The following is a 12102-nucleotide window of genomic DNA, read 5'->3' on the forward strand; positions in this document are numbered from 1 at the left end:
TGTGTCCTAAACGATTAGTTAAAAGCATTTGGTTCAGTTATATCACATTGCGGACTTGTATGTAGCCATTGTGTATGTGATAACATAGAGTTCAGTCGATAAGTGTGACCTAGAACTCTTTGAGAGCTGAAACAGTAATTCTCAGCAGATATATATGCACATATCGATTACCCTTCATGGAAATTATACATATATCCATACTATCTAAAAAAGACAACAACCAAAATGAGGGTAGTACAACGGGGGTGTGGGAAAAAAAACTTGTCCAAGGGACTAAAACGGAACACAATCTACGTGTCCCTCATGACGATCCACTTGTCCTGGTACATAAAATTATTTCAACCAAAATAGTCTGTAAATTAATGTCTTTATTAATAGAAACTTAATAGGCAGACTAGTAGGTCACCCCATTGGGTGGATAGGGCCTCTGATAAGTCCGCCCCATTAAATAGGTAGTTCCCCCTTCAGGTAGATATGTCCCCTCATCACGTAGGCAGGCATGAAGGGCTCCCCTAGTATGTAAATAGGGCCTCAGAGATAGATATATAGATATAGATATAGATATATAGATATATATATATATATATATATATATATATATATATATATATATGTATATATATCTATCTATGTATGTTCCCCCCCCCCCCCAGTTGGTAGGTCTCCCAGCCAGTGCCCCATATAGAAATGACACCCCATTAGGTAGAGCTCTCCCAGTAGGTAGACAGGCCCCAGATAGATAAAACTCCCATCAGGTAGGCAGGTAGGGCATCCCATTTAAACAATTATACTCCCTAAGTCAGAGCTTTCCAAACTGTAGTACCAGTATCAGCATTAGAAAAGCTGCTACCTACCTTACCGCCTCTCTAAACAATACTGTCCTGAAATTCCTGTCTGTGTGGGATCCCTGGGACAATTATGTAGCTGGAGGATCCGCCTGATCCACCTTTCTCTTTTCCCCACTCCCTGCTTCTCACTTTTCCTCTCTCTTTTTCATTGTATTTTCCCCATTGGTCCTACCCTGATGTTGGTTCGTTGTCTCTGTGTTTCCCCTCCCTTCCCCCCCCCCTCCTTTTTTGTTTCTTGTTCTCGTCTAGTGTCTTTTGTGAATTGACTATATAGTGCTGACATTTTGCACAACGATTTTTGCTGTATTTCTTGTACTTTCACCTTCTTTTTTGGGATTGCTATCCCTTCATTGCTGTTTGCTTTGTCTCTGTGTTCTTCAAAAACTTTAATAAAAATTAGTTTAAAAAAAAAAGAAAAGCTGCTACCATCCTGTGCCATATCAATCCCCTGTGCCATTATATTCCCACTTCTTTGATGCTCCATGTGCCATTATATTTCAGCCCCCCTCTTCCCTGTGCCATTATATTTCAGCCCCCGTGCCATTATATTTCAGCTCCCCTGGTGCCATTATATTTTGTCACATCTTTCACTGATTCACCAAACCCCCTCACCTGCTTTTACCTGTCCTCTGTCCCCATGTGCGCTCTGGCAGGCTTAGAGGGATGTCGGTTATGTTGCTTGACTGCGTCCTCGGTCCTGACAGAGGTGCGCGTTGAGTGACCTCATCGCACGCGCCTACGCTGGGACGCAGACGTCCTGCGAGGCTCGCTATAGGCTGTAGCATACAGCTGCAGTCTCTAGGAGTTTAGTGATGGGGCGAGAGTGATTGCCCCGTTATATGTGAATTCCTCAGGCATTTAGCCTGAAGCAGGCATAAATGCCTGAAAAATTCACCTGCCCGGCGCCCAGAACTGCATAGGCTTATTTAAATGGGGCATCCTGACTAAACTGTATAAAAACGTGTGTACAAATTTAATCCGTATGTTTAAAAACAGTATACAGTTTGAAAAATGATGTCCGGTTGCGTCCGTTTAAAAAAAAAAAAATTGTAAGTTTTTAACTTTTCACTTAATTATGAATAAAGTTTCACTTGTTTGATTGAAATTTCAAGGAAAAAACTGTGCAAAGTAAAAAACCGTATGGTGTAAACCGGATGGAACCGTACGCCTATTAGGTTCTCTGTGGTTCCCATTGACTCCCATGTTTAAAAATTATACGGTTTTTCACCAGGACCAAAAACCTTCTTAGGCTACGTTTTTGGGTACGGGAAAAAAACGGACAAAACGTACAAGACGCAAAACGGATGCAACCGGGTGCATCGTTTGGCATACGGTTTTCAATGGAGAGTCAATGCATACGGTTTTCAATACAGTTCCATCAAATTGAAAACGTATATGGGAACTGTATTGCAAAAACATGGTGTTAATCTACCCTAATACTGTGTGTAGCTATGCTGCAGTGGGTGGATAGATAACAGGTGGTATGTCTTTGTGTACTCTGTATAATCTGGGTAGCATGGAGACAGGCCAGGTGTCTGGTTGGCCGTCAGTTGATCGAATCAGCTGAGTCTCCGCTCCTGTCTCGGGCCTGCATTAAGCTCCGCACTACAGCCCGGAGATCCAGATGTCCGCTTTCCTGGGGCCCAGGAAGCAGACACTGAGGAGCACCATTGCCTAGTGTAGCCTCAGGCTGTCCTACACTCCCCGCCCGGAAGGTCTAGGTTTCACCCCACTGGCACCTCATCCATTAGAGAACGGGACCGTTTGGTGACCACTCTGCCCTGTCCTCTCCTGTCTACTGTGTGTAGAGACCTTCTCCCCCCCCCCCCCCCCTTCACCAGTGTACACAGAGATCTGGGTCAGCTCAGAGCCATAGACAGTCAGGACATGCTGGCAGTTGTAGTAAGCAACTAACTGCATGCACTGACACAGCCTGTGGCTCTGCAGCTGACTCAAACCAGAACTACAAATCCCAGCATGTTGTTCTATATAGCAGTATAGTATAAGTTATAGTGCAACATGCTGGGAGTTGTACTGGTTTTGGTCCGCTGCAGAGCCATAGGCTTTGTCAGGACATGTTGGGAGTTGTAGTTGGTTAGTAATTACAACTCTCAGCATGTCCTGACACTGGCTCTGCAGCTGACTGAAAACTAGTAGTTTTGTGTCAGCTGCAGAGCATTTTTTAAGTAATCTATTGTGATTGCTGAAGAAGGCAGCAAAGTCGTCCCTTCTCTACAAAACAGACTGACATTCTATGCGAAATGCAGAAATTTGGCAGCAGAGGACTGTGGTAAATGTATTTTATCTGTTAATGCCCTCTTTAGACAGTTTGAGGCAAGAAAATGTGAGCACCACCGTAAGTATTGTACAGTAAAGCATCCTGAGGCCCCTTGTGTGGCACCCCAAGCCCCCCGCCCCCAGATCTCAATCCTGTGATCAAACCTCTAATCCAATTGTGACAAACTCCAAGCATTGATTAGGGAATAATGGGTTGACATCAGTCAGGATTTGGCCCAGAAGCTGAAATGTCAGGACGAAATGCAGAAGTTTTAGGATATTGCAGGAGATTTATCAAAACCTGTCTGGAAGAAAAGTTGCCCGGTTGCCCTTAGCAACCAATCAGATTGCTTCTTTCATTTTGCAGAGGCCTTGTTAAAAATGAAAGAAGCAATCTGATTGGTTGCTATGGGCAACTGAGCAACTTTTCCTCCAGACAGGTTTTGCTAAATCTCCCCCATTGAGTACATAACTTTGATGTATTTAAAAAAAAAATAAATGATGACATGCTTATAATTGTACTTCAGTATACCATAGAAAGAATCATTTGAATAAAAGATCTTAAAACACTGAAGCAGCAAACTTTGTTAAATCGAAAAGTCTCAAGACTTTTGGCCACGACTGTGTGTGTGTGTGTGTGTGTGTGTGTTAGGCCTGCACAATGTATCTCAATTGCATTGTGTTTTTTGATATCTTAATTCGTCCCACCAGGAAAATTCTGCGATAACCTGCCCCTTGGCTTGGCCGATGTCCCAGCTGATTGGTGGCGTGCATCAGAATGTTGATTCTCCCAGCAGTTCCAAGCGCTGGGAGGAAGTAACTCAAAGGGGTTATCCCCCATAAGATGATGTGAGATTACCACAAAGCTGAGGCTATTTCTTGTTTGTAAGTGTTAGGTCACTTTTCTCCCTATCACACATCAGCCACCCCACCCATTGAAGCACACCTGTGATCTATTCAATGCAATAGACCAGTGTTTTCTGACCAGAGTGCCTCCAGCTGTTGCAAAAAACAGAATGATCTGCCTCCCATCCAGCCGTCGCTCCACCAATTGAAGCTAAAACAGGCTCCCTCTGATCGGCTGACTAGTGATGTAATGTCTCAAGCCGCATTGCAACCTGGGAAAGCCTAGACAACACTCATTTTGTATGCTGTTAAAAATAAACCTTGGGGAAAAAAAATCACAGAAGAATTAGAAGACCACCATGAAACACAGGTACAGATACTATATATTATCAACTACACTAACTTAACAGCCCCTGTAGCATTGTCAAATAAAAAAGAGAATCCCAAAATACCCCTTTATTTATAGGCAATGAGACTCTGAATGTGTGCAGAGGCCAGGTACGGTACATGAAATGGAGAAGGAATTAAGTTAAATTCCTATTTCATATTCAATCCCGGGGTGGGGGTGAGTTAACCATTTGTTTATTTTATCGCAAACACATATAGACATCACAATATATACCTCCATAATCGCACATTTTCCCCAAATCGTGGGGAATGTGTGTATATATAAAATATATAATGCCACATACCTTAAATTTTTAACTGGATTTCAAGATGTTGTGTGAGGTTTTAGACAATAGCGGTGAGAACAGACCAATAAATGAATATAAAAATGAAGAAAACAATGTATATCTAAACATGGGTACACATTTTTTACATACCTTTTTGTTTATTTCTACTATACTCTGCAAATCAATTGCAAGAGAACATTAGTTCTGTGAAAATGGTATTATATTTTAGGATGTGATTGATACTAGAGCAGACATCCGTACCGTAGGCTATCCCGTTATTGACGCAACCCAGTTTACATCAATAGTGCTATATAAATCAGTGGCTCGTCAGAAAGCCAGATTCATCTACAGGCTGAACAGATATCTAGTTTTCCTTTACAGAATGGCAGCTTTTACCTCGGTATTGCCATGTATACTTTATCTCAAGTTGGCTTAATTTAAATATTAGTTTTCTATTTCTGACTTAAGAGTATATTATGTAAGTGTTATAGTTAACAAAATAGTGTGTTTTAACATGGGTTAACTTCATTGTTATCCTCTTATATCTGTTTTAGGTGGTTACATGCAATACATGCAAAATGGTTTCCAAGTATCCTGGAGAAAGCAGAATCGTTATTGCCAACAGTCCAGGTACGCCCAAGACCATGAGGAATTTTGGATCTCCTGATTTAAGAAAACCTGGATCCAGTCGAAAAGTCAACCTCTCTTACAGCGATGAGAAGCTTAGTTCTAAAACGCGAAGCCCTGTACTAACACCAAGGTATAATATATTTTTTACATATGTGCTTATTGATTTATTTTTTATACAGCCATGTATAATCTATATAAAGTAGATTTTAAAGTAAAGTTCCTTTTCTTATGAACATTTTATGTGTCTATATATTGAGATTGACTTTGCTGGCAAATCTGTAGTAGGCTCTAAAACTTCTGCAATAGCCTCACATTAAGTCTAAAAATCTGCTTGTATACTAAGGCTGAGTCCACACTACAGAATTAGAAAATTGGCAAATTGAGGATGAGGATTCCACATGGAAATTCTGCTTGAATCTCCCTCAAGTTACATGTCTGACATGGTTTTTGTATAGAGAAGTGGAGTTAGTGAGGAAATTCTATTGTGTGAATCCAGCCAACCCCTCTTGCTGATTTCCTGCCTCAAATCACTTTGTATGTAAGAATTTGGTAACTGGACTATAGTACCATCCCACTGTCTCTGTTTTAGGCCAATTTTTAAGATAATAAATTATCTATACATGTGTCTGAATGAAAACCTTAAAAAAAGTAATTCTAGCGCTCTGAACATCATAACATGGCACTAACTCTCACAGTAAAGTAATACTTCCTGATATTACTGCAAAAACCTGTTGCGCTTTAATTTAAAACTGTGTCCTATTTTTATTTTTTTTATTTTTTTTAAATATAGTTAACTTCTTTTTAACAATGTTGATTCCTTTTATGTATCTAAAAGTTTTTGTCATATCCCCTCTGTATTGTTTTTCTTCCAAGCTATACATGTTATGGTCCTTTAACCTTTCTTAGTAAATTTTATCCTGCAATCATGTACTAGTTTAGTAGCTTTTCTCTGTCTCTAGAAGGATATCTTTTGGAGAGAGTTCAGTCTCCAGTACTGCGCACAATACTCCAAGTGAGGTCTCACCAGTGTTCTGTACAGCAGCATGATCACTTCTCTTTGTACTGCTTATACCTCTCCCTATACATCCAAGCATTCTTCCAGCATTTCCTGCTGCTCTATGGCATTGTCTGCCTACCTTCAAGTCTTCTGAAATAATGACCCTGAAATCCCTTTCTTTAGATACTAAGGTTATGACTCTATTTAATCTCTTATATTCTGTCTTGGGGATTTTACGCACTTATCCACATTAAATATCAGTTGTCAGAGTTCTAACCATTTCTGTAGTTAACCTAAAGCCTTTCGCATTTGGCGTATCTCTTCAGGAACATCAACCCTGTTAGGCTGGGTTTATTTATATTGGGCATCCAGCATAGCTTCTCTCTGGCATGCATTGGAGTGAAACTGATGGTAGAATTGATCCCATTCATTTGAATGGGACAGTTCACAATCATCCAGCGTCTCAATTTTGACGCCGGAAGGCACCAGACAGAGGAATGCAGCATTCTGCGTTCCCCTGTCCAGCATCCAGAAACAATGTATGGCGGATGCCATACAGCTGTTAACTGATGCATGTTGTTATCATTCATGGCATCAGTTGCGTCGAGATCTAGGCTGAGTTCACTTATGCTGGATTCCAGACATATGTGAACCCAACCTTGCAAATCTTTGTGTTATCAGCAAAAAGACCAATACCTTACTATTGAGACCTGCAATATCACTAATAAAAATATAAAACAGAATGGCCGACATTTATCATTGTCTTTAGACTATTTTTTGTGTGTACAAAAGGCATAAAAAAGGCGCAAGGAGGGTTTATTTGCATCATTTTTGCGCCTTTTGGTTTACACATTTGCAATCCACTGAGTGGCATTCCACTGATTTTGGTAATACACATGATATGGAAGGGTTTTATGAACTGCGCCTTTTCACAAAAAAAATAAGAGAAAAGTCTCTAAAACTACACCAGCTCAGACCTAGCTTAGCTTTTTGGTGTACGTGAAGAGAGAAATTTCAGAAAAAGTTTACCTGCACAAAATTTATCAAATGCTCTCTGACCATTATATAAATTTGGTGCTTTTACACAAAAAAAGGTGTAGAAAAGGGCTTTACTTACACCTACAATGATAAATGCCAGCCAATGGGTCCCAGAACAAATTCCAGAGGTCCCCACTGGTAAAAAGACCTTGCTGTGAATATACTCCATTGACTACAACCCTCTGTTGTCCCTCAGTCACTGCCTAATCCATTCAACACTATGGGAGTCTAAACTCAAACTGCAGTTTATTGCAAATTCTTCTATGTGGGACAGTGTCAAAAGCCATACTAAAATCTAGATCAGAGATGTCTACTGCACCTCTGCCAACTATTTTGGGCACCCAATCAAAAAAAATCTATATGATTAGTGTCACATAATTTTTTTTCAGAGAACAGGAACATTTTGACCCATATAACGAATGTCTGTCTTTGTCAAAAAAAAATTTAGTTTTAGGATTAGATGCTTTGACTCCACATCCTTTGACTCCGCAATGTCTTCTAAATTCTAAAAATCCTTCCTAGTTACATCTTTATGATCTGTAATATGATTTGTGTTTTATAACCTGATATAAATATAATTGATCTACACACAATTTTTGCAGGTCATGTGTCTCTGCTACATCTTCACCAGCCACAGTAGCGAAATCTTCAAAGAAGGGCAAGTTCCATTTTTCAAGGTTAAAAATGCTCCTTAGTCAAGAGGAAAAAGAGCAAGATAAAAAGCAAGATTTGCAAAATTTTCTTACATCTCTTTCATGATTGATGTAATAACTATGTAATTTTGTGAACTCAGGACTTACACTGAAATATAGTGGTGCACCAAAATGAAAATTTTGGAGCAAAACGAAAATGTAGCATGTGCTTGGCAGAAAAATGAAAAGGACTTTCCCTACCCACTTAAAAAATAGTTTTTGTTATATTATAATCATATTATCTTAGAATTTTACACAGCCTATTGCTCTGCAGCTGATCAAAACCAAAACTACAACTCCCAGCATGTTGCACTATAAGTTATAAGTTGGGGGGTACACAGAGGATGGTACACAGAGGAGGGGACACTGTGGGGAGGGTACACAGAGGAGGGGGTACACAGAGGACACACTATTGGGGAGTATACAGAGGAGGAGACACAGTAGGGGGTGCACAGAGGAGGAAACACTGTAGTGGAGTACACGCGGGGACACACTGTGGGGGGGGGGTTCACAGAGGAGAGGACACACTGTAGGGGTTTCAGAGAAGAGAGGACACACTGTAGGAGGAGACACAGTAGGGGGTACACAGAGAGTGGGGGGAGACACACTGTAGAGGGGCACAAAGAGGAGGAGACACTAAAGGGCGGTACACAGAGAAGACACACCGTAGGAGTGAACACATAAAAAGGGGTACACAGAGGGGACACATTCTAGGGGCGTATCCACTGTAGGGGCAGGGACACTATAGGGGGGTACACACAGGCCTTCCTCTCAGTTTGACATTACGGCTGCATGGCGCTGCGCTCTTCATCTCTCCGCTACCCACCATTTTTCTGAGCTCCACAACACCTGGTAGTGAGGAGGAGGCAGTACAGCCCTGGCAGTCCGGAAAGCCATTGAGACTGGAGTTGTACACGTTGCAGGAACAGAGGTAAAGTGAAGCAGCCGCTCCGGACACGCAATGAATTCGCTTCATAGGTCAGGGACATATGTAGGGCACAAACCACACCCCCTACTGTAAGCCACACACACTCACAAATTTTCCTTTCTGCAAAATGCTGAATGCACCATTTTTGGCTGATAATTTTTGGTTGCCAAAATGTTGTTGCATCCCTCCTAAAAATCTAAATATTGCTAAACTTGATCTTGAAGAGAATTGTTTTCAAGCAATAATGTACAAGCACAACATTTGTATGTCAAAGAAATATCCTAGCATTTATTACTTATCGACTGGGAATAAATTATATTTATCACAGTGGTCACCAAGGATTTGCTGTTTCAGTCAGTGCCATTTAGCTTTAACCCCTTAAGGACGCAGGACGTAAATGTACGTCCTGGTGAGGTGGTACTTAACGCACCAGGACGTACATTTACGTCCTAAGCATAACCGCGGGCATCGGAGCGATGCCCGTGTCATGCGCGGCTGATCCCGGCTGCTGATCGCAGCCAGGGACCCGCCGGCAATGGCCGACGCCCGCGATCTCGCGGGCGTCCGCCATTAACCCCTCAGGTGCCGGGATCAATACAGATCCCGGCATCTGCGGCAGTGCGCGATTTAAATGAACGATGGGATGGCCCGCAGCGCTGCTGCGGGGATCCGATCATTCATAACGCCGCACGGAGGTCCCCTCACCTTCCTCCGTGCGGCTCCCGGCGTCTCCTGCTCTGGTCTGTGATCGAGCAGACCAGAGCAGAAGATGACCGAAAACACTGATCTGTTCTATGTCCTATACATAGAACAGATCAGTATTAGCAATCATGGTATTGCTATGAATAGTCCCCTATGGGGACTATTCAAGTGTAAAAAAAAATGTAAAAGTGAAAAATCCCCTCCCCCCAATAAAAAAGTTAAACGTCCGTTTTTTCCTATTTTACCCCCAAAAAGCGTAAAAAACATTTTTTATAGACATATTTGGTATCGCCGTGTGCGTAAATGTCCGAACTATTAAAATAAAATGTTAATGATCCCGTACGGTGAACGGCGTGAACGAAAAAAATAAAAAAAGTCCAAAATTCCTACTTTTTTAATACATTTTATTTAAAAAAAATATAAAAAATATATTAAAAGTTTTTTATATGCAAATGTGGTATAAAAAAAAAGTACAGATCATGGCGCAAAAAATGAGCCCCCATACCGCCACTTATACGGAAAAATAAAAAAGTTAGAGGTCATCAAAATAAAGGGATTATAAACGTACTAATTTGGTTAAAAAGTTTGTGATTTTTTTTTTAAGCGCAACAATAATATAAAAGTATATAATAATGGGTATCATTTTAATCGTATTGACCCTCAGAATAAAGAACACATGTCATTTTTACCATAAATTGTACGGCGTGAAAACAAAACCTTCCAAAATTAGCAAAATTGCGTTTTTCGTTTTAATTTCCCCACAAAAATAGTGTTTTTTGGTTGCGCCATACATTTTATGATATAATGAGTGATGTCATTACAAAGGACAACTGGTCGCGCAAAAAACAAGCCCTCATACTAGTCTGTGGATGAAAATATAAAAGAGTTATGATTTTTAGAAGGCGAGGAGGAAAAAATGAAAACGTAAAAATTTAATTGTCTGAGTCCTTAAGGCCAAAATGGGCTGAGTCCTTAAGGGGTTAAAGGAGTGGCAGGGCACATTAGTTGCTTGTTCTGGTCAACAGGGTTTCTAGCACTTGGCTCTCCACTGATGTTTGTTTAGAATCTGACGTTAATTGATTGTGCATGCCAGACTGGGGAACGCAGCATGTTCCACTAGCCAGCGTTCAACTTGAGATGCTGGATGAATGTGAACTGTCCCATTTAAATGAATGGGATCAGTTCTACTATGTTTCCCTCTGGTACTTTTTTTTTTTTACATTGTCGGAGGGAAACCCCTTTGGCAGTGCACATATATGAAAGAGGCTTAATTAGCCTTCATTAAAAAAAAAAAAAAAAAAAATCTCCTAGCATTTTGCTGCCACACAAAGAAAGTTACGTCAGTCAGAAGGACTTTCCGTTGACTCATTTTTAAAGCATGCTTGTCACATGCCACAAAAAGTTATGTTACTCAGTATCTAATCCTGATCATGCAGATATAATTTTTGTGTGTCTAGCACCTATATTTCTCACCAATACCTTCTATCTTTTGCTCACTTGTTTTGTAATCCTGTGCTTTGGAGGGGGCGTGCCTGTCCTCACTCTGCATGACTCATCTTCCTCCCTAAGTGGGTCTCTTCATCCAATCACTGCAGGCTGCTCTTTAACCCTCCTCCTTTTTGTATGCTGCAGTCTAATAGGATTGGAGTGAGCACAGAGGAGTGCTAGTCCCACCCTCATTTACTGGGGTTTTCCCTGCCTGTGCTTCAGCTTGAACAAAAATAATAGGATTATGTTCTGGATGGTATGTGTGTTTTTTTTTTTTTTTTTTTTCAAGCCATCATTTCTATAAAAAGGAAATATTTTTCTTATGAAGTATATTAAAAGGTTAATGTTTTGCCAAGATGTACAACATATAAAAAGGTTTTGAATCTGACAGTGCCACAAAGATTTTAGTCAAAAATTGGCTAAAGGTGTCCATAGCCATTCAAAAGTTTGATGTATTGTTAAATGTTACATTAACTGGTGTATTCAATAAATAAAAAATGAAGTAAAACAAGTGTTTCATGTTATTGTATTCTTTAATTTCATTATTTTGTACCTTAACCCCTTAAGGACTGAGCCCTTTTTTTCACCTTAAGGACTGAGTCCTTTTTTGCAGTTCTGACCACTGTCACTTTATGCATTAATATAATAACTCTGGGATGCTTTTACCGTTTATTCTGATTCCGATTTATTTTTTATTTTTATTTTTGTGACTTTTAGTGGTAAATTTCCGTCGATGCCTCATTTCTTGGTAAAAAAAAATTCCAAAATTAGATGAAAAATGTGAAAATTTAGCATTTTTTTTTTTTACTTTGAAACTCTCTGCTTATAAGGAAAATGGACATCCCAAATAAATTATATTTCATATATATATATAATATGTCTACTTTATGTTTGCATCATAAAGTTGACATGTTTTTGCTTTTGGAAGACATCAGAGGGCTTCAAAGTTCAGCAGCAATTTTCCAATTTTTCACAAAATTTT

At 40.1% G+C, this 12102-nt stretch overlaps 1 protein-coding gene across 1 annotated transcript in view; it reads left to right on the forward strand.

The window, feature by feature from the left end:
• Nucleotides 1-10936, forward strand: part of C5H18orf21 (chromosome 5 C18orf21 homolog) — a 41656-nt gene extending 30720 nt beyond the window's left edge. Inside the window, exons 4-5 of the mRNA XM_056520810.1 lie at nt 5200-5405; nt 7913-10936. Coding sequence (XP_056376785.1) covers nt 5200-5405; nt 7913-8069 — 363 coding nt within the window. The 3' untranslated portion in view covers nt 8070-10936. The remainder of the gene's footprint in view (nt 1-5199; nt 5406-7912) is intronic.
• Nucleotides 10937-12102: the final 1166 nt, after the last annotated feature.

This window comes from Hyla sarda, chromosome 5 (genome assembly GCF_029499605.1).
Source record: "Hyla sarda isolate aHylSar1 chromosome 5, aHylSar1.hap1, whole genome shotgun sequence".
Taxonomy (NCBI): domain Eukaryota; kingdom Metazoa; phylum Chordata; class Amphibia; order Anura; family Hylidae; genus Hyla; species Hyla sarda.